At 44.9% G+C, this 22,502-nt stretch overlaps 1 protein-coding gene across 10 annotated transcripts in view; it reads right to left on the bottom strand.

Annotated features, from left to right (window-relative positions):
• ARMC9 (armadillo repeat containing 9) overlaps positions 1-22,502 on the bottom strand; it is a 156,181-nt gene that overhangs the window by 24,066 nt on the left and 109,613 nt on the right. For all 10 annotated transcript variants that reach the window (XM_059928919.1, XM_059928926.1, XM_059928928.1 and 7 more), the window contains exon 21: positions 8,016-8,120. In XM_059928919.1, the coding sequence (XP_059784902.1) occupies positions 8,016-8,120 (105 nt within the window). The remainder of the gene's footprint in view (positions 1-8,015; positions 8,121-22,502) is intronic.

Here is a 22,502-nt window from a genome sequence, read left to right as displayed (position 1 = left end):
CACTTTGCAAAGGAGGCTTTTTGGGCTGGAAAGTTCTTAAAGTGTATCTACCAACAACGTGCTATTTCCACGGAAATGCTTCAGGGGTTGTTGGGAGAGAAGAGGAAGGGTTCCTGACAACCACCCTACTCATCAAAGGAACTCAGCTTCCATCTGTGTTACGGATGGAGATGCTGTTTGAAAAAAGGTTCTGCTACTAAAAAAATACAGCATGTTTAACCACAATTAGAAAAAAATGCAGCGTATGATTTAGCTGAACATAATTTATTCTGTAGTAAAAGATGGTCAACATGTCAATTTAGGTAAAAAATTTCCTATTTACTAGTTTTTGAGTATTGGTGAATCAAAGCAATTATGACATGCTATAGAGCAGTATGAAGTTTTGTAAGAAAATACAGGCACACAATATGTCCATCTATACACATGGAAAACAACCTGGAAGCTGAAGGAGACACTGCTAGCTGGCCACCTAATACTCATTCCCTCTTTCTTGACCAAGAGCCCTCTGATTTTGTGGGCCCAGAAATGCATCTACTTAAAAACACCTTTCCAGACTCTCTTTGCAGCTAGGGGCCATGTGGCCCAGTTCTGACCAGTAAGAAGTAAGTGGGGAGGGAGGGTGGGAGGAAGACGCAAGAGGGAGGAGATATGGTGATATACGTATATGTATAGCTGATTCACTTTGTTATAAAGCAGAAACTAACACACCATTGTAAAGCAATTATACTCCAATTAAAAAAAAAAAAAAAAAGAAGTAAGCGGGGGACGCCAGAAGTAGCTTTGGGAAAAGCACTGTAGAGGGGGTGGATTTGGCTGGCCTGCACGCTTGACTTCCTCCTGACTTTATCATGATTTGTGCCAAGAGCTGCATCCATCGTCTTATGACCAAGAGGCAACAAGCATGTGAATGAAGGGCCAATGCACCAGGCAGAGCTCCCGTGGAGCTAATGAAACCAAAGCTTCACAGCCCCGGAAAGAGCCCTGGCAATGTGCTCATATGGTTTTCGTAAAATTTGCAGAAGTAGCATGTTTCAATTGCAGTCACTTAAAACTGCTGTTTCTTTCTACTCTCACTTCCCTTGCCATACTCCCCCTCATGGTGTTGGAATGGCCAAAGTCAATTTAGAACTTAGCTAAAAGGACGGTGAATCCAGGTTACCTTTAATTTGAGTCTAGTGGGAAATATGATTCCCAGTCACTTCTGTGCATAGCCAAACCATCTCTAGCTGCCCTGGTGTGGAAGTGGCTTCTAGGAATTCCACACATCATCAGAGAATTTATGAAGAGTCAGTGCACAAGAAAACTTGAAATGCCCCCAAATCTTCCAGTTTCTTTATGAAAGAAGTTTGAGGATGGTTTTCTCAAATTTAACAACAATCCTAAAAATTTACACAGCATTACCATAAAGCTAAATGTGAGGCCAAAAGAAAATTTTCAAATCTATCAATAATAAGAAACAAAGCTGATCAAATACATTACAGGAAGGACTAATTTTCTTTTCTTTCTCTGTAGAAAATATTACAAACTCGTTGTCACATATGTAGAGGCAATCAAAGAGTATAAAACAAAAAATATCCAGAAAGAAAACTATGAAGCACGTGGCAAGCAGCTAGTCAATAAAACATTATTTTTCTGTTTGTTATACCTGTCAGTTCTTTCTTTTTTCCCTTTATCTTTTTTTTAAAAAAATTGAACTATAGTTGATTTACCATGTTGTGTTAGTTTCAGGTGCACAGCAAAGTGATTCAGTTATACATATATCTATTCTTTTTCAGATTCTTTTCCATTATAGGTTATTACAAGATATTGAGTATAGTTCCCTGTGTTATACAGTAGGTCCTTACTGGTTATCGATCTGTCAGTTCTTAAAATTTGAATTTGACTGTGATTTATTTTTCTTAGTCTCATTCTACGTATTCACTTTTATACCTAAACCTTGTATTCCGTTGTTTTAAAGAAGGCCTGCAAAACCCTGTAAACTGGAGGGCCCATAAAACCTGGATCTTCCCTTTTGACGGGCTGGGTGAAAGAAGGCAAGAGACGAGCCTAGGGTCTGATAAGGCTGGATTCCCTGCTACTTGCAGATGAGCTCAATACCAACTGACAAAGGAAAGATGAGATACAGAGATAAATGAAAGGAAAATAGAGGGAACAGTGGTTATCTCTGGGTGGACAGAATTATTATGGTGGTTGTTTATGCTGTGCTTACTTTTGACTTTTCAGTAATAAGCATGTATTTCTTTTGCAATCAGAAAAAAGAATCCCAGAAACAAACTGAAAAAGAAAAGGATTTGGAATCTTTGGGGGTTGGGGATTCTTCCCCCTGCTTGTTTGGTTGTGTTTTCACACATAGGAATATGGACTTTTTAGTTAGTTCCAAGTGACTTTTCAATCATCAGAGTCAGGCAGAGCAAGAATAATTGGTTGAAAAGTGATTAGAAAAAAACCCCAAAGTGGAGACAAATTTGAAAAAAAAAAAAAAGAAAAATTGGAAACTGAGGCCCTTCCTTCTCTGGTTTTGGTTTTCACTGCGAGTAAAACAGGGTCAGCTGCAGGCGTCCAAACTTCTTCCCTGTCTCCGGCGGGCTGGCCCTGCCCCCTGGCCAGCTGCACCCACTTCCCGTGCTGAGGCCCCGTTAACCTTGAGGTCTGCCCACGTGGCAATGTTTCCATGGCCCAGATGCTGGCTTTAGAACCACTGAGGGGTGTAATAAAGATGCAGATTCCTGGGGCCAGGTCCACACACTCAGACTGTCTGGAGGTTGGGCCAGGACCCCTGCTTTAACCAGCTCTTTAGGAGATCTCTAAACCAACTTGGCAGAAAAGAAAGTGTGGAAAGGGAGTGATTAGCATTGACACCAGGCATTCCCCCTCCAAACTGAGTCTATGCTTAAAGATTAGACCATATAGTAATTTTGAATATTTCACACAGTTGGAGACTCTAAACTTTCAAATACGGAACAGAATTCACTGGAAAATCAACAGTTCTCCCGGAAGGCAGCAGAGCTTAGTGGTAAAGAGCAAGCAGGCTCAGATAACACCTGAGAATGTGCTCCTCAGCCCTCTCAGCCTTAGCGTCCTCATCCATGACACGCAATACGAGCAGAATTTACCCCATCCTTTGTTGGGAGGATGAAATAAATGGAATCAGATATGTGAAGCAATCAGCACAGGACTTGGCCCAGGACGTGAGCCCAACTGATTTAAGGCACGCCTATGACTGTTGTGAAAGGTAACTGAACAATAAGTTTAAACTTCAAAATAAAAACAAAAAAACTGAGATCCTATGATAAATATCTACACTCCTTTACCCAGGGTATTGAAGATATTTAAGTCAGGGCACTCTTTTTAGGAAGAACTAAGTGATTATTCGGCATAATATGGACGATTCTAAAAAATTTAGAAATAACCAAGCAAGAAGTTGGCAAGTCATCAGTCTTGACCTGCTGCTGATCACGGCCTGAAGAAGAAACACAAAAGGGTGCTGTTTTTCACCAGAATTATGAGTGAACGGATACATTTGATGTGACCACCACCGCTCTCAGGCAAGGCCAGGAAAAGCGGCTTGTTCTGCCCAAGCTTTCCCTGAGCTCCCTGTGGTCGTCAGCTTCTTCATGGCCCGGGCTCTGCAGTGCGCAGGCGCCATCTGCTTGAACTTGGCGGGGTGAGGACAGGCAGCGAGTGTGGCCTTGCAGGGCGCAGGGTGGCCGTCAATGTCCAGCAAGCGGGGAGCCACAGGTCCAGGCATCCTGGGAAGGGCTCCCTTCCATCCCCTCGACACCCTGGCAGGCTGCCCTCACTGCACCTCCCTCCTCACGCCCTAACTAGTATTATAGTTTTTAAATCACTGGTGTGTACAATAACCGCTCCTGGGATTATGGTAAGGAGGTCAGGGCTGGGGCCTAGACTCTATTTTAACCCACCTTCAATGGCCAGCTCTGACATCACAGGATGATACCCGTCAACCCCCTGACCCTCCATCCCTCATCAACAGCATAGTTTTATCTGCTCTGTGTCATCTTCTGTAAACTTCTGGAAGATCACAGCTTGAGAAACTTTGCCAGCATTCTGCTGTGTGTTAGGCAAATGGCACAGGTTCAATGAAAAATTTTTGAACACAAGTTTCTAAAAGTCAACAGCTTTCCACTGATCTTGAAAAATCTACAATCTACCTAGTACATCAGAATGGGAGGCGTGAATTGTGATTTTTGGGGTGCCCATTCCCTAGTGAAATGCAACGCCTTCTATCTCTGGCAGGTTCCCTCGTTTGACACAAGCAGTTAGCAGGTATGAGTGCACAACCCCCGTGTGAACCACCAGAGCCAAAGGTGGGCAGGTGAGGTGAGCTCATAGCGCTGGCCGGCTGTCAATTTCAAATCAAGACTGGGTGACTGGGCTTCCCTGGTGGTGCAGTGGTTAAGAATCCGTGTGCCAATGCAGGGGACACAGGTTCGATCCCTGGTCCGGGAAGATCCCACATGCCGCGGAGCAACTAAGCCCATGCGCCACAACTACTGAGCCCACCTAGCCCGCCTAGAGCCCATGCTCTGCAACAAGAGAAGCCACCGCAATGAGAAGCCCACGCACCGCAATGAAGAGTAGCCCCTGCTCGCCGCAACTAGAGAAAGCCCGAGCAAAGCAACAAAGACCCAACGCAGCCAAAAATAAAATTAATTATTAATTAAAAAAAAAAAAAAAGACTGGGTGACTGAGGGCAGCTGAGGAGTCTAATGAACAAAGACAGCAAAATGGGGAGTGTACCTATAACCTCAGTGATTACTGCTCAACAGTAAGTTTTCTAATAAAACTTTAAAGTGTTTCCACATGAGATCCTATGGTGACCTGGTCTAGTGGGTCGAATGGTGGCCCCCAACAGATCTGTCCATGTACTAACCCTGGGAACCTGTGAACGTGGCCTGATTTGGATAAACAGTCTTTGCAGATGTAGTTACATTAGGGATCTTGACATGAAGAGATCATCCTAGATTATCCTAAATCCAGTGAAGAGTGTCATAAGAGACAAGAGAACACAAAGAGAAGAGGAGAAAGTCACTGGAGAAGGAGGCAGAGTCCGGAGTTCCACAGCCACAAGCCAAGGAGGGTCTGGAGCCGCCAGAAGGTGCAAGACCAAGAAAGATTCTCCCCTAGAGCCTTCGGAGGGAGTGCGGTTGTGCTGATAACTTGATTGTGGACTTCTGGCCTCCAGAACGGTGAAAGAATACATTTCTGTGGTTTTAAGCCATCCAGTTTATGGTAATTTGTTACTGCAGCCCTAGGAAACTAATAACCTTGGTCTTCACATCCCTAAAACGAATTCTTTCTGTACTTCATTCTTACCACTCACATTGCCACCGAAAAGTAACTGACACCAATGAGATAAACAAGCATGTGTAGGACTTTTCTAAATACTTCCTTCTGGTAAAAGAACAATACCTATGCATTAAGGAGATTTAGAACTGCAGGCTATGGTAAAATGACACCATTAAGCTGGATTATTGGTTGATTTGAAAGCTCTGTCCCTTTGTGCCTCACCAACCTGCAAGATTAAAGTGGTAGTTCCAGCATGTTCAGTGTCTTGTTTTCGTTGTTGCTGTTAAAAATCTTCACCATATCAGCATAAGATCTCACCCGTGGCATTTCACTGTGCAGAGGTGCTAAAAGCTATTTAGCGGAGGGGCTGTACTGGGGTTTCTGTCTGAACATCCTTGCTGACCCTCGCGTGCTTGTGCAGTGGTGTCTGTGGGAAAGTCCCAGCATCTCAGGGCTGAGTTCTCGAAGCTTTGCCACCACCCTCCAGAGAAGCCCCGCCAACTTGCCTTCTGTTTTCCTCACCACCTGCCCATGAAGCATGAGAATCTTGTTTTTAAAAATGCACGTCCAGGGCTTCGCTGGTGGCGCAGTGGTTAAGAATCTGCCTGCCAGTGCAGGGGACACGGGTTTGAGCCCTGGTCTGGGAAGATCCCACACGCCGCGGAGCAACTAAGCCGGGGTGCCACAACTACTGAGCCTGCGCTCTAGAGCCCACGAGCCACAACTACTGAAGCCCGCACGCCTAGAGCCCGTGCTCTGCAACAAGAGAAGCCACCACAATGAGAAGCCCGCACACCACAACGAAGAGTCGCCCCCGCTCGCCACAACTAGAGAATGCCCGCACGCAGCAACGAAGACCCAACGCAGACACAAATAAATAAAATAAAAAATAAATAAATTGAAAAAAAAAATGCACGTCCTGTCAAATGGAGCTCAGTCCTTCCCTGACAAATCCAGTGTTCTTCCAAAGGGAAGCAAAGGCCTAGTCAGGGCTCAAGACTTCCATCAGCAGTTTGGAACCCGGATGGCCTCACTTCCGTCCCTTCTCAAGCACCTACCTCCCCACTTGACTTAACGTAATGGAGCCTCCGCAGTCAGTTAGGTTCCTTTGATCCCTGAGTTGTTTCTGGGGACAATGGCGGGCTTCAGGCACTTGTCCATGACTGGGGGCTGGTGGTCACCCAGCCTCCTAAGTCACTTCCCTTCTTTAACTCTTGCCCCATACGGTCTATTCTCCACAAAGCAGCCAGAGTGAAAATAGAAGTTAATATAGTAAAACGTAAGTCAAACTGAGTACTCCCCTGCTCTGCGCCCTCCAACAACTTCCCAGCTCATGCAGAGTAAACTCCAAAACCCTCACCGACAACGTCCCCATGACTGGGCCCTTGGCTGTCCTCCAACTTCAAGTTCTGCCAGCATATACTGACTCCAGCCTGGGGCCCCTGGAAACTCCTTGAACAATGAGGAAGACCAGGCCCAGGTGACCAGGGAGACCAGTGCCCAGGGTGAGGTGATGAGGGCCTGGACGGGGCAGCAATGGGAATGGACAGGTGCTTTCTGCTTCCACCTGCCCCTGGAAAGGCTCACGCCACCTGCACCCGCCACCTTTTTCCTTCCCAAGTCACTGTCTTTGCTTCAATTGTTGAGAGTCTGGCTCCCAGCTCCAACACGGACCTGCCCAATCTGACGAGATTTCAGGGTCCATGTAACTGACCCAGTCAACCACCAGCTTCAAAATTCCAGGAGCTCCTTTTAATACCAATGGCCTTCACTCCTATGTGCTCAGCCATCTGTCAGGGGGCTTCAGTCTGAACTGGCCTCATCCTGTGCAATTGCTCCTCCCTTCAGAAACCTTACCCGGCAGCATCCCACCTGCTCACCCATGTGTTCTCTGATCAAGGTTCCACGAGACACCTGGGCCCCCGACGCCGCCGTCCTCTCCCAGCCGGTCGGCAGCTCCCCCAATTCACACCCTTCCCTATCTAGCTGGTGGGTGGTAGCAAGGCGTTCCCGGAGCATCGGGGTCGTCGGGGAGTTCAGATTATGGCCCCTCACAGACGTGTGACTCCACAGGCCTCTTGGTGCTTTGCCTGACCACTCAGGCCATCCGGAAACACCCCTCCCTCCTGGTTTCCGTGGCACTGCTTTCTCCTGGTTCTCCGCAAGCCTCTCTGACTGTTCACTTTCTGTCCTTCTCAGGGGCCCGTCTTCCTTCTCCTGCGCCTGACTTGATGGCTCACCCCCTGCCCTCGGCCCCGCCCTCCCTCCCTCTCCACCCTCCGCCTCCCTCAGTGGGCGACCTCACCTGCTCAGATGGCTTCAGCCATCACCTGTGTGCTGACGACTGACAAACCGGCAGCAGTCTTCCCTTCTCACGGATAAGGCACAAGAAAACCAAGACGCGGGACGGGTAGATGATTACTACGAAGGACGGGCTTACCCTCAGATGTTACGAAGGCTCTGGAGTGTGCCTTTTAGGTATACTCTAACCGCCTTCTGTTCACCAGCGGGTCTCTTTAGGATAGTAACTAGGGCCGCTGTGCACTTCAGGGCCCCTGGAAGCGAGCTAACACATACCTTCTCATAAACACAGTGTCATAACAGACCAAACCAAACCCTTATGTGTTACTGCAAATGCTAAGTCCATCAATGGTCCATCTCTCCTTTCTATTTCGGGGTCCCCACCCGCTTCGCACGGTACTTACTCCCAAGTACTCCGTGGTCAGAAGCTTCTCGCCTGAGAGCTCTCCAAGCTGGGGCTGGATCAGTTCATCTTTGTCCAGATCAGCTTCCATAGTGTCATGGTCCTCCTGTTTCAAAGGAGACACGGGGTGAGTGCTCTGGACCCCTCCCTCGCTGCAAGTTCCCAGAGGGCGGCTCCCCAAGTGGGCACCTCATGAAATGGGAAGACCTTAGCCCAACAGCAGCGGCTCGTGGGTTTGCATTTCAAAGGGGTTCTCCAGGGCCGTCTGCCCTCCGCTCACAACCTCCGTGAAGATGAAAGGGAAAATGCCAACCCACCTCTTTAGGAAGCTGGGCGCCTAATGAACACTTCCGCAGCCACAGGTGGGAAGAGGTTCAACAAGATGCTGTTGAATGGTCTCTCCTAGGTACAGTTCTCAGAATGTTTTTTTCTGTGAGGTCAAGGTGCCACGTGAACAGCCAAATCAGCCAGTCTACAAATAACTACTAAGCACCTCCATGTGCACAGGCCTTACAGAGGATAGATACAAAACTGTATATTATAGGCTTGTTCTTCTTACGCAGTTTACAGTCAATAAGAAGACTCAGCAAAAAAGAGAAGAACTGTTTTGCTTCTGGGAAGATGGAGTGGACATATTTTTCCCTGTTCTTCCCCCTAAGTACAACCAAAAACACTGGACATTATGTACAAAATAAATATGAGACCCTGAGAGACGGAGAGGAGGGGGCAGACTGGCTGGGTATCCTGAAACACAAGGAATAAAAGGTGGTGAGTCCCCTGGGTTTACTTTTTGCCTTAGAGATTCCAGACTTGGCGCTGAAGAAGCCAGCAACCCAGAAACAAGCATGGTGAAGACAAAAAAAGTCCCCCAAAGCCTACTCCGTCTAGCCAAAGAACCACGAAACGGGGAGCCCAGCATGATGGAACTTTTAGACACTAACCAAACACCGGAGAAAACACCGTCATCCCACTCACAACCACACCAGAAAGGGCATCAGGGCGCTGAGACTGCTGCCCTTACCAGGCTGTGATGAGGCACCCCAGTGACCCCCACTGGGGTGATATCAGAGAGGGACAAGTAGGGAGGGGGAGTTTCATTACCACCTGCTGGGTGGTAATGAAGCCCCCCTACCCCGAGGGGAGAGTAGAGACCAGGTGGAGAGCCTGGACTTCCACCCCCACTCTGCAGTAATGAGATGTCCCTCCCCCCCAACCAGGGACGGTGTCAGAGGAGGCCTGGTGGAGACTCAAGACGTTCACCATTGCCACGTTTCACCATGTTCCTGTGGTGTCGGGGAGGCCACGTGGGGGGGCAGTCACAAGGCACTCTTACCACCTCTTCCAGTCGGGGAGGTGTTAGTGGCGGCCTAGCAGGGATGGAGAACTCCCACCCCTGTCCTGCAGTAACAAGGAGTCTCCTCCCCCGCTCCCTGGGGTGTCAACAGAGGCCGACCGCAGAACCTGGACTTCTACTCACACCTAACAGTAATGAGGAGGAGCCCCTGCTCCTCTGCCAGAGCAGTGTCAGAAGAAGCCAGGTAAAAGAGAAGGTTTAATATAAGACAAAAGTTTCGTAACATAGTATCCAAAATATCTGGGTTTAAATAAAAACTCATTCATCATACCAGGAACCAGCATGCTCTCAAACTGAATTAAGAGACAATCAAGAGATGCCAACATCAAGATACAGAGATGCTAGAATTGTCTGAAAAAATTTTAAAGCAACCATCATGAAAAGGCTTCAGTGAGCAATCACAAACATTCTTGAAACAAATTAAAAAAACAGGAAGTCTCAAGAACATAGAAAAGTAAACCCAAAGCAAACAAAAGGAAGGCAATAATAAAGAGAAGAGCAGATATTGATGAAAAGGAAAACGGAGAAACAACAGAGAAAATTGGTAAAACTAAAAGCTGATTCTTTGAAAAGATTAATGAAATTGTCAAACCTGTAGCAAGACTGACAAAGAAAAAGAAGACACAAATTACTGATATCAGGAATGAAACAGGAGATATCACTACAGACCTGCAGACATCAAAAGGATAATAGGCCCATACCAAGTTAATCATCACAATTTTGCCACCTATATACTTCTAAATTTCTTTTCTACTTGCCACTGTCTTCTCTTAGGCCCTTGTCACTTTTTGTTCTTTTTCACTGTTTGAAAAGATATATTAGTTCAATTTTTTCGTAACAAATAATGCACAATTAAATTATATAATGCATGAGAGCTAACTTGGTGGGGTTTCCACTGGCCAAATGGGGACAATGTGAGCATGAAAATAAATGTTGATATTAATGGATTATCAGGTAGAAATCCACACAGGCAGAGTTCACACTTATATAGATAAAAGATTTTTAAAAAATGAAAAAAAAAAAGGATAATAGGGATTACTATGAGCAACTGTACATAAATTTGACAACTTAGATAAAAAACACAAAGCCTCTCAGATGACTTGAATAATCCTATAATTATTAAGAAAATTGAATTCCTAATTTAAAAATTCCCCCAAAGAAGTCTCCAGGCCCACATGGTTTCACTGGAGAATTCTACCAAACTTTTTAAAAAGTTAACACCAATTCTACACAATGTTCTCCAAAAACGGAAGAGGAAGAAATAATTCCTAATTCATTTTATGAAGCTGGTATTACCCTGGTACCGAAACCAGGCAATGATAGTACTTTTATAAAAAGAATACAGACAAATATCCGTCATAAATAAAGATGCAAAAATCCTTAACAACCAAGTTAAAGGCAAATGAAAAAAAATCCTTAACAAAATATAGGCAAATAGAATAGACCAATAGATCAATATGCTAAAAAAATTATATACAATGACCAAGTGGGGCTTGTTCTAGTGATGCAAGTCTGGTTCAGTATTTAAAATTTAATCATTGTAATCCACAAGATTAACAGGCTTATGAAGAAAAAAAATCACATGATTATATTAATGGATGAAGAAAAAGCATGACAAAATTCAATATCCGTTCATGACCAAAAACTCAAAAGGATAGGAATGGGGGGTACTTGATAAAGAACATCTATAGAAAACCTGTATTTAACATTATACTTAATGGTGAAAGACTGGATGCCTTCCCCCTAAGACTGGGAACAAGGGAAGGATTTCTACTCTCACCATTCTTAGTGTTATAAGTTCTAGATAGAGCAAGAAGGCAAAAAAGGAAATAGGAAGCGTACAGATCAGAAAGGAAGAAATAGAATTGTCTTTATTTGCAGATGACATGATTGTCTACGTAGAAAATCCCAAGGAATTGACCTCCCAAAACTCGAAGAACTAATAAGTGAGTTCAGCAAGGTCACAGGATATAAGATAAACATACAAAAATCAATTTCTACATATTAGTCTTAAATTAAGACTCTGATTAAAAATACAATATAATTTACAATTGCTTATACACACACACACACAATAAAATAAGAAATGTTTAGGTGTAAATCTAACAAAACATGTATAGGACTTGTATGCTGAGAACTACAAAACACTAAAGAAAGAAATCAAAGGAGGTCTAAATAAATGGAAAGACATTAACTTGTTCATGAATTAGAAACCCAACTTAGTTAAAATGTCAATTCTCCCCAAGTTGATATACAAGTTTAATGTAATTTCTACAAAAATCCCAGCAAGATTTTTCTGTAGATGGGTACAAGACTACTCTAAAATTTATACGGAAGGGGCAAAGGAACTAGAATAGCTAAGACAATTTTGAAAAAGAAGAATAAAGTGGGAGGAATCAGTCTACCTGATTTCAAGACTTATTATTGTAGGCAAAGAATGCCGTCTGCCATTTCAGCAAACAAAGCATGCTGTGGCCATAAAGCCATCAGCCACTGCAGCCACCCGTGCTGGTGCACCCCGAGGGGAATTCAGGATGGAAAAAAACGGGGTACTGGCCCTAGATAGTTAAGATGAATATCAAAACGGTAATTTCAATGAGCCCAGCCTCTTGCATCTTCCCATACACTGAAAAGCACTGAAGTCATTAACTTGAGATGTCCGTTTTTTTTGTTTTTTTTTGTGATTAGTAGTAATCTTTTGATGTTCGACTACATTCTCCTCCCCAGCAAAAGCTCCTATTATATCCAGTGCCTCCCTTACCTCTTTGGAACAGTCCCTCAGAGCTGTCTGAGAGGCTGTCTCCCAGGCTATAGTCCTCAGTAAAGCCCCCAAATAAAACATAAAACTCTCAACTTTTAGGTTGTGCACTTTTTTTCCAGTTGACATTATATAGCTACCAGAATCAAGACTATGTGGTATTGGCAGAGGGAGAGAGATACAGATCAACTGGACAAAACAGAGAACCTCAAAACAGACTTACACAAATACGCCCAACTGATTTTTGACAAAGGTGCAAAAAGTAGTTCAACAGAGGAAGGACAGTCTTTTCAACAAGTGGTGCTGCCCCAAGATTCAATAATGAAAATTTTGAATTATTGACTAGATTGCTGCAAACTGGAACAGATCTCTCGGTGTGAAAAAGTAAATTATCATTGGGGAAACTTTTAAAATCTAAAATTATCATAAAATATCTTAATACTAGAGAAGGTAAAATATTCTATATGGGAGATAGTAGAGCACATAGGCTAGAAACATGGGCTCTGATGATCATCTGCCATTGGACTTTGTACAGTTTATTCCATCTACCTTTCAGTTTCCTTACCTGTAAAATCATGGTAATAATAGAATCTAACTCATAGGACACTTCTGAAAACTGTACATTAGAAAAGTGCCAGATACATTGTAAATGACTAATAAATGCCAGCCATTGTTATTGAAACAAACAAACAAACAAACAAAAAACAAGTGGTGCTGGAGCAACTGGACATGCATAGGAAAAAAAAAAAAGAACCTTACTTTAATTCTCACACCTTATATAAAAATTAACTCAGAATGGACCATGGACTTAAATGTAAAGCTATCAAATTGTTAGAAAAAAATAGGGGAAAATCTTCAGGACCCATGGCAAGGCAAAGCGTTCTTATACTTGGTACCAAGAGTACAATCCATAAAAAGGAAAATTTAAATTGGATTGGATAAATTGGATTTTTATTGAAAATTTAAAAACTTTTTTTTTTTTAAACATCCTTATTGGAGTATAATTGCTTTACAATGGTGTGTTAGTTTCTGCTTTATAACAAAGTGAATCAGGTATACATATACATATGTTCCCATATCTCTTCCCTCTTGCATCTCCCTCCCTCCCACCCTCCCTATCCCACCCCTCTAGGTGGTCACAAGGCACCGAGCTGATCTCCCTGTGCTATGCGGCTGCTTCCCACTAGCTAGCTATTTTACATTTGGTAGTGTATATATGTCCATGCCACTCTCTCACCCTGTCACATCTTACCCCTCCCCCTCCCCATATCCTCAAGTCCAAGACCCTGTTAAGAGGACAAAAAGAAAAGCTATAGACTGGCAGAAAACATTTGGAAACCACATATCTGACAAAGGACTAGTATCTAAATATATAAAATATAGAAAGAATACTCAAAACTCAACAGTAAAACCCCCAAACAATCCAATTAGAAAATGGGCAAAAACATGAAGAGACATTTCACTAAAGAGGACATGTGGATGACAAATAAGCACATTAAAATGTTCAGCATCACTAGCCATTAGGAAAATGCAAATTAAAACCACAGTGAGTCACTCCACACCTATCAGAATGGCTAAGTTAGATAACAGTAATAACATCAAATGCTGGTGAGGATGCAGAGAAAGTAGATCACACATACGTTGCTAGTGGGAACACAAAACTGGTACAGCCACTCTGGGAAACAGCTTGGCAGTTTCTTAAAAAGCTGAACATGGAACTACATATGACCCAACAATTATGTTCTTAGGCATTTATCCCAGAGAAATGGAAACTTATTGTCACACAAAAATCTGTACGTGAATGTTCATAGCAGCTTTATTTGTAATAACCAAAAACTGGGAACAACAGATGTCCTTCCACAGGAGAATGTTAAACAAACTGTGGTCCAGCCACACCATGAACTATTTTTTTTTAAATTAATTTATTTAATTTATTTATTTTTAGCTGCATTAGGTCTTCGTTGCTGCGCGCAGGCTTTCTTTAGTTGCGGCGAGCGGGGGCTACTCTTCGCTGCGGTGCGCGGCTTTCTCGTTGCGGTGGCTTCTCTTGTTGCGGAGCACGGGCTCTAGGTGCGCAGGCTTCAGTAGTTGTGGCACGCGGGCTCAGTAGTTGTGGCTTGCGGGCTCTGAGCGCAGGCTCAGTAGGTGTGGCTCACGGGCTTAGTTGCCCCGCGGCATGTGGGATCTTCCTGGACCAGGGCTCGAACCCGTGTCCCCTGAATTGGCAGGCGGATTCTTAACCACTGCGCCACCAGGGAAGCCCCACACCATGAACTACTGACACACAGGGGCCTGGATGAATCTCCAGTGAAATACGCTGTGTGAAAAAAGCCAGTCCTCAGTGGTTACATACTGTATCATTCCGCTTATACAACGTTCCAGAAACGACAAAACTATGGAAATGGAGAACAGATTAGTGGTTGCCAGATTTTAAGGAGGAAATGGGAGTTGTGGCTGTAAAGGGACCCTGTGGTAATGGAAATCTTCTAGTTCTTGAATGCATCAGTGTTAATACCTTGGTTGTTGTCATGCTGTAGCTTTGCAAGATGCTACCAGTGGATGGAATTGGGTAAAGGGTACACAAGATTTTTCTCTATTGTTATGTCAATCTATAATTATCTCAAAATAAAAAGTTTTCAAATACACAAAAAGAGAGGAGTTAAAAACAAAATAATGGTATGTATGAGCTGTCCCGAGTCTGTGTCTAATCAAATGCCAGTTGAATGACGTACATGGTACCGGGGAAGCTGCGGTACTCTTTCCCACTCCCTGCTAGGACTTCAGAGATTACACTGTCCTTTGCAGGTTAAATTATAAAGATCAGTACAAAACAGACCAGACCGTCATCTGACTGAGGTAGAAACTAAGGAAAGAATGTGTCCGTGTGAAGGGAGCTGGCCTGCTGTGAGGTGAGATGGCAGGAAGGAGGGGCCCTGGAGGAGATGCCCGTCCAGTGCCCGTCCAGTCTCAGGGCGGAGGGGGTGCCCCAGGCCTGCACGCCTGGGTGACAAGGGTCCCTGTGATTATCTAACCAATCCTTCTCCTGATTCCTCACCCACTCAACCACATGTGATTTGCTTCCTCTAAACTCGCCAACAGGAAGAGAAAGCAAACGTAAGTACCTGTCCTTGTTTTCGAACGAACTTCCAGCCGTTTTGGATGCCCCAGTCTTTTGTGAATGTGGTTTGTCTGAGTCAGTTTCCAAGGGAGGCGAAGGCCCAAATTCCCGTGAGGACTGCCTCGGGTAGGGCTGTTCCAGGGCGCAGGCCTGTCTCCCAGGCTTTCTTCACCACGCAGTCAGTGCCATCTGCCACCACGAGACACTGTCACCCCAGGATGGGCTTTCTTAGGAAAAGGGGATTCGACTTATTCTAGGTGGCCCCCGACGCAGACCAGAACCAGCAGACTGAGAGGCATGTTCCGGTCCAATCCGGGGCCTTTCCTAACCCTCCGTGCTGTCGTATCCGCGGCAGGGGCTGCTGCAGAGACACTGCTTCCTCCAGCCGACATTTGAGCACTTAACTGATGGTCTGTGACCACAGAACCATGGAGGAATCCACCTTACCCTTCCACAGCACTTCACCTGAATCCTCACAGTGACTCCGTGTGGGTTCCTTTGATTACACCTGCTTTGTCTGATGTGGAATCTGAGCTGGAGAGAAGCGACAGGTCCACAGTGAGAGCCTGGCCTGGAGGCAGGAGTCTGGACTTTAACCTTGGGCCAGTCCCCTTCTGCCCAGATCTTTCTGACTCAGCCACCTGGGACCCCTCAGAGAAGCTGGTCTCTGAGGAGGCACAGTCTAGGCTGACCGGGTCTTCTGAGGCCCGAGGGTCCTCAGTGCCCGGCGGAGATTGAGCTCAACGGGGCAGACAGAGGGGGGAGGGGCGCCGCGGCACCGTTCGGACCCCCCTGTCTTGTCCTGCCAGGAACACCAGGTTCATGGTCGTCCAGCCTCTAGTCCTGACCCATTCTCCACGCAAGGGCTGCTACCTTCTTCTCCTGCTGCTTCACCTGAGCTGGCAGCTCTGTCGAGCGCGTGTGAACACGCCATCCTGAAATTTCACTCGGGGTTCCATAAAGGTAATGCTATGTGAGGCCCTACCTGAGGTCAGGTCTGGGACAGCCAGGTAAGATTTATGCTGCTGCCTTGGCTTCGAGTTTAGCTTACTACAATACCAGCATCTTAGTGATCAAATAGTGTGTACATTATATGATTATTTTAGGAAAATGACTGCTCTTTGTGGACAAAAGCATTGGGCTGTATGGTCAGAGTGAGTGGCCAAGCGCTCTGGGCAGCGGGGTAGTATTTCATCTCTTTCCTAGGGAACCAAGCTTTGGAGGCACCAGCTGGCAATGGGCATATGGGTCACAGTTTCACAGAGGTATTGGTCGTACACCACTTCCCTGCCAGGATGAGATATGAAACCTTAAGAAACAAAACAAATGCCCACATGCCACTTCAATGAAAAATAAAAGGTCCATGGCTAACCTTAGTCAACGCTCACAAAAGTACTTCTTTACTCTGCACAACGAGTACATAGGTAAGACATTCTCTTGCAAATATGCAAACCAGCGAATGTATTCTCCATCATAAGTTAAAGCTTGATTTATTAACTTGTTCAAAAACAAGTTAGTAAGAGAGTCACTGAAATATTATTCAAGTTTTAAAAAATTTAAAGCAAGTTGAAGCTGTTTTTTATTAAAAATACTTCATAGCTAAATTCATTGGTAATTGATAACCTTCATAAAACACAGGCCAGTTTCTACATTTGGCCCCTAATATATACGACCCTGTAATAAAAGTTAACTTAAGTCACAGTGTCATGTGCAAGTGTAGGGCCAGAGGAAGAACCATGGCATCTCAGCCGATCTGCTTGCCACCTGGAGAATTTGCTTACTCTGCCACAGTTTCTCTACTGCCAACACGCAGGCAAATACTCTTGGTGCTTTCAAGAATATTACGTTGATGTAAGATGCATAAATGTAAGAAAATGGATGTGAAAATCATTATTAAATTGATAGTTCCAGGTTAAGAAAGTTTGTAGTGAGGCTCTGATTAGACGTGATTCTTGTCAATGCCTGAGTTTCTCCATCCGGCAAATGAGATCATTTAAAATCCTGTCCCTTTTAAAATCATGCCTTACTGATTAAGGAAATTTCTTAAGTTCTCTGATTTTGAAAAGCCATCTACTGTATAGACACAAACAAGTCACTGTCAGAGTTTTTCTAAGAAACACGGATATCAGCAAAAAGGAAACGGAGGCATCGTTAGGACCCCTGAAATGTAAAGAGCAGCAGGAAAATGAGCTGTGCTCGACGAGCTGGAAAGTGCAACGCAGCAAAGAGAAGCAAGAGCTTAATTCAATGCTATTCAATCTGTTTCCAGCAACACTTGGGAAACTAGATGCAGAGGGAGCTTCGGGAAGGCAGGGGAAACCACTAGGGTGGTGGGAAACGAAAGGAGAGAGCCTGTAAAACTGATGCCTGCTGATAGCAGGGCACTGGGTCCACTTCTTCAGTTGGGGCCAGGTGGGTGGAAACGACTGAGGATGTGTCAGAACTTTTTGAAATGGGCAAACCTAGGAGACATTGAGTGATAATTTTACAGCTTCAGCCTTCTCTCTGGGAGAGAGGAGACTACTTCCACTAGTGTCCCCCAATTTAAGTGGGAAAATTTCACTTGCCTCACTTAAGTGTGTGTGAACAGCTGAACGCGGCGACACCCGGGTGCAGAACACACCGTGGAAAAACAGAACCAGCCACATTGCCAGCTTTTCCGAGCTGCCTGGGAATTCCAAATGAAACATACTTTGCAATCTACTCTGTGAAGCAAGCAGGTGATGGATAAGGAAATGCTTCAAGAATAAATGTCTCATTAGGGTGGGTTTTAAATACCATTGCTGGGAGGAATTTTACTAAAATTACTGGTCTTTATGTACTTGGGCAGGATGCATCAGATTACTGAAGGGAGAGCCCGGGGATAACTGATTACTTCAAGAAATTAAGAGTGCCTCATAAAAAAGGCACTTGAGCTGAGATGAATTTAGATGTTCTAATCCGAAGCTTCCCCCATAGCGGCTCGGTGATCTTATGACACTACAAGATTCTTAACTGGAGGCTTTAGATACATAATACTCCAGACAAACCAGATTCTAAGCAATTGGCCTGAAAACAAAACTAAGGTTGACCACTAAATGCATTTGAAAACTCAGATTCTTACAGATATAATGCAGAGAGCAGAATGTATTCAAGTGGTTTTACATATGACAAGTGAAAGTATCGAGTGTGTTTTCCACTTGAAATAATTATAAGACTTCTACCAGCAGTTTAAATTTGAGACACCTTCTCAGAACACTGAATTGGAAATCTCACTCTTTGTAAAAATAAGGAAAAAACACTCCACATGGGAGAGAAAGGGTGGACCAAGATGACCAGGCAGGCAGTGTAATCAACATATTTCCCCTAGCGGAATGGACCTTTTCCATTTTTGCAGCTTTCTTTGAGTGTGTGCCAGGACTGCGGATGGAAGCAGGTTCTGAATCCTGGAGGACTTGTCGCGATGCCGCGTTGCTCTAGACAGCAACTTCCCTACCCACAAAATGACATTCCTGGGGGTAATGACAGCTGGTTTAACAACCAGCTCAGTTCATTAACTAACCCCCGAATAAAACCAGACAAACCCCGACACCCTACACTTCCCTGATTCCTCTAAGCCATTGCTTTCGCTGCTCAGTGTGCTTGCTTAAACTTCACCTGAAGTCTGAGTGAAAATAGCAAGACACATGGAGACGACGGCAGTGTTGCCCTGAGAGAAGCCGAGCGTATTAAAATATGGAACACACGGAATCAGAGGAGCCTTGGAGGCTGAACAGGACTGGAAGTGAAAGACAGTCGAAAGCTTTGGTGGGACGGAGGGAGGAAGCCGACATCATAGCAGTGCCCAGACACTGTGCGGGACGCAGACAGGACGACTCGGGTAACCCGCGCTGTGGTTCCTTCTGAACAAGAGTCACTGAGTGTGCTCAAGAGATGGGAGGGGCGGGCGGCGCGGCACTCCGGGGAAACAAAAGACCCCAAGGCTGGGTGTGTCCCCCCCCCCCAGCCCAGAGTGAGTGGGGCGGCTCGCTGACAAGCCAGAAACCACCACCCCAGACCTGGAAGTGCCCCTGACACAATGAGGGTATATTCTTACACATCAGCAAGAATGTCATAAGGAAAAATGATTATTCAGTAAACCACGTAAGTTCTGAAATAATGTTTAGATGAACTTCAAAGTCCTCAAAGAATCTAGACGAAGGAGATTTGAAAAGTAAGGATTTGTCAGTGTTTCTCAAGCTCCCTGGGTAGGGGAAAATGCGTTCACGGGGACTGATTAGGAATCTGAATTTGTTTTTTTAGGAAAAAACCTCACAAGCAGGCTGTTACCGGAAGTTTGTACTGGGAACAGCCTCCCTCCCCTCCTTTTACCCACTGAGGGCCTCCAACGGCCCCCTTCCCCCGCTCTCCACCCCCAGCTCCATCCTGGCCACCCACCGACCTTGGCTCCAGCTCTGGCCGGGTACCACACGAGAAACCTCCACTCTAGCAAACCTTCATTTGCATCAGTCTAGTCTGCCTGTAGATCATGATGATACAGTAATGTCAAAACTGGCTAACATGCACTGCGTCTGTGCTAGCACTTTATGGGGATGATTTCATTCGATCCTCACAACCACCTGAAGAAATGGGTATTTATATTTGCACTTTACAGATGAGAACACTGAGGCCTGGAGTGGTTAACCAACTTGCCCCAGGCCACACGGCTGGTAAGAGATGGGGCAGGACTCAGACCCAGGCAGTCTGATTACAGAACCACTTTCTCTGTATTTAGATTCAAACACTCGCTGTTTTAACATTCAGCATGTATTTGTCATTTTCAGGGTCTGTTGGGGGGTACAGAGAGGCTTCTGTGCTTGGCCCCTGTCATCTTGGACTTGGAATGAGGACACGGACAGCACACATGATCAAATGCACCCATGAGAGGAGACAAGAATGTGATCCAAGACCCCAGTGAGCTGCAACAATAAGATATCAGGAGATCAAGAGAGCGTCCTAGTCTTGGCTTTAACATGTCCCCCTGCTCACCCCCCAACTTTTCTGGATTAGACTCTTTCCACATAGCTCCAGAAGGAGCAAGTGTGTACTATATAGATACAAAGGAAGGAACGGAAACTATCACTTTTTTGTGTGTCCATTATGTGCCACAGATTAACTCATTGATCTCACAACAATTCGGTAGTAATTATCTTTATCTTTATAGATGAAGAAACAAAGCAAGTAATGTGAAAGAAAATATAAAAGTAGACTGGGGTCTCAATTGAGTGGGCCTTTGAAAACCACCATTAGCAACTTAATTTTATTAGGTGATAGGGGGCATGGGAATGTTTTTAAGATGGAATCAAGTGAAAGTGTAAATGGATTCAGCCACCTTGAAGAGCAATTTGGCAGTATCTCATAAAGATGAGACCTTCGTACAGCAGTTAAGAGGATGAACTAGGGCAGCACGTATTGGTATCAATAAATCTCTAACACGTAATGTTGAATGAAAAAAGCAAGCTGGTAAATGATTCATAGAGTATTACGTCATTTATGTAAATTTAAAAACCATAAAACAATATTGTATATTGTTAATGGAAACATAAAGATATTATAGAAGCACAGAATGCTCATGGAATTTTATACACCAGCTTCAGGATGGTGGTTAATTCTGGGGAAGGTGGGAGAGGAGAGGGATGAAGGGATAGATCCACTGCTGTCATGTTATTTTCTGGACTTTCTGGAAAGTTTAAAATGTCCCCCAATTTAAAAATGAAGAGATCATGTCCCTGCATGATTGATCCAAGCCCTGCTTTAGAAAGATGGTCTGGTGGCCACATGCAGGACAGGCTGGGAAGGGAAGAGATTGAGGCTTAAGCCAGGATGTGGAACAGAAAAGGAAATGAAAGGTAGATGAAAGTGACTTTCAGAACGATGAACCACTGTGTCTGGAGGATGATGACAAAGTACAAGGGAGAAGGAACAGCCACAGGTCACTGAGCTGTTGAAAGAGTATGGGTGCCAGGACAAGCAGGCAATTTAGGAACCTCAGTTTTTGTTAACGCCCACATTTGAGTTAGAGCCAATTATTGACTAGATATCACATGTGTTAGACACTGGATAGTTGGCTCATTTAGAGAAACTGAGTCTTGTACATGGCGGAGTCAGGACCCCAACAAGGGTCCCTGATTCTAAGATGAATGATGTTCGGCTAAGCCCAGATGCCTCTTCAGCCTAGAAATTCACGAGGTCCACAGGCTCCCTGGTCCCAGTGCCTCAAAGCTCAGGTCAAGTACAGGGATGCCAAGCCCTGTCAATGACTTTCTGAATTCACTTGGCAGTTGTAGCGCTCATTGTGATGCGGTCAATGGGCGTTCTGAGTGATCCCTTAAGGCAAGACGAGTGATAATGTCACTTTTCACTTAATACCTTCCAACAGCTTCCCTCCTCTCTCAGAATAAGAGCTAATGTCTTTCTCAAGGCTCCAGGTGATCTGACCTTAGCTACCTCCTCTGACCCCGTATCCTATTCCCTCCCCATTTCTTGTGGCTCCCCAAATAGGCTTCTACCTCAGGGCCTTGACATGTGCTATTCCCAGTGTCCACCACGGGGCTTCTCCCTCAAGCCCTTCCTACTTTTATTGTTCTTTAAGGCACCTACCACCATTTGACATATTACATTTCTGTTTTCTTATTTGTTTAAGGTCTGCTTTTCTCCCGATAAAGTATCTGTTTCGCTTACTGCCACGCCCTGATGGCTTCCGGTAATGGAATATGAGTAGGTCAGGCAATTCCCCTTTACACAGATCAAGCATAAAATGTGACAAATTTATTAAAAACAATCATTTCAGGACACTGGAAAATGACCAGTTGCAGGCCACAACTGCTCACTGGGGAAGTGCTACTGCACTTGGGGCAAGAATGGTGCATTGGCTGGGGGAGTTCCTGTCTATTTCAGGCAGTGGAAACGCACAGCTTTATCAGCTGAAGGTGTGGACTTGGTAGAGGGCAAGGAGCAGAGCAGCTAGTTGAAGGGGGATACTCGGAAGCAAGGGAGCCATAGAAGGACTGAGGTAATAAAATCTCCAAGCATCCCCGACTGACTGCTAAACTACAGATGCACGCAGAAAACCCCAGGGAGCTCAGAGAAATTTAAAAGCTTGGGGAAACTTGCAAATTTTCTGTGCTTTTAAATGCATTCCTTAACCTACACATAACTCAAGTGGCAGAAGATGGTCACTTGAGGTGTGTCAACATAACCTTTGCCCAAATCTCTGACTGACGGTTAAACTATGCAGGGG

This window comes from Balaenoptera ricei, chromosome 7, assembly GCF_028023285.1.
Source record: "Balaenoptera ricei isolate mBalRic1 chromosome 7, mBalRic1.hap2, whole genome shotgun sequence".
NCBI lineage: Eukaryota > Metazoa > Chordata > Mammalia > Artiodactyla > Balaenopteridae > Balaenoptera > Balaenoptera ricei.
The sequence above is the reverse complement of the archived record's forward strand: the minus strand, read 5'-3'. Positions and strand labels throughout refer to the sequence as shown.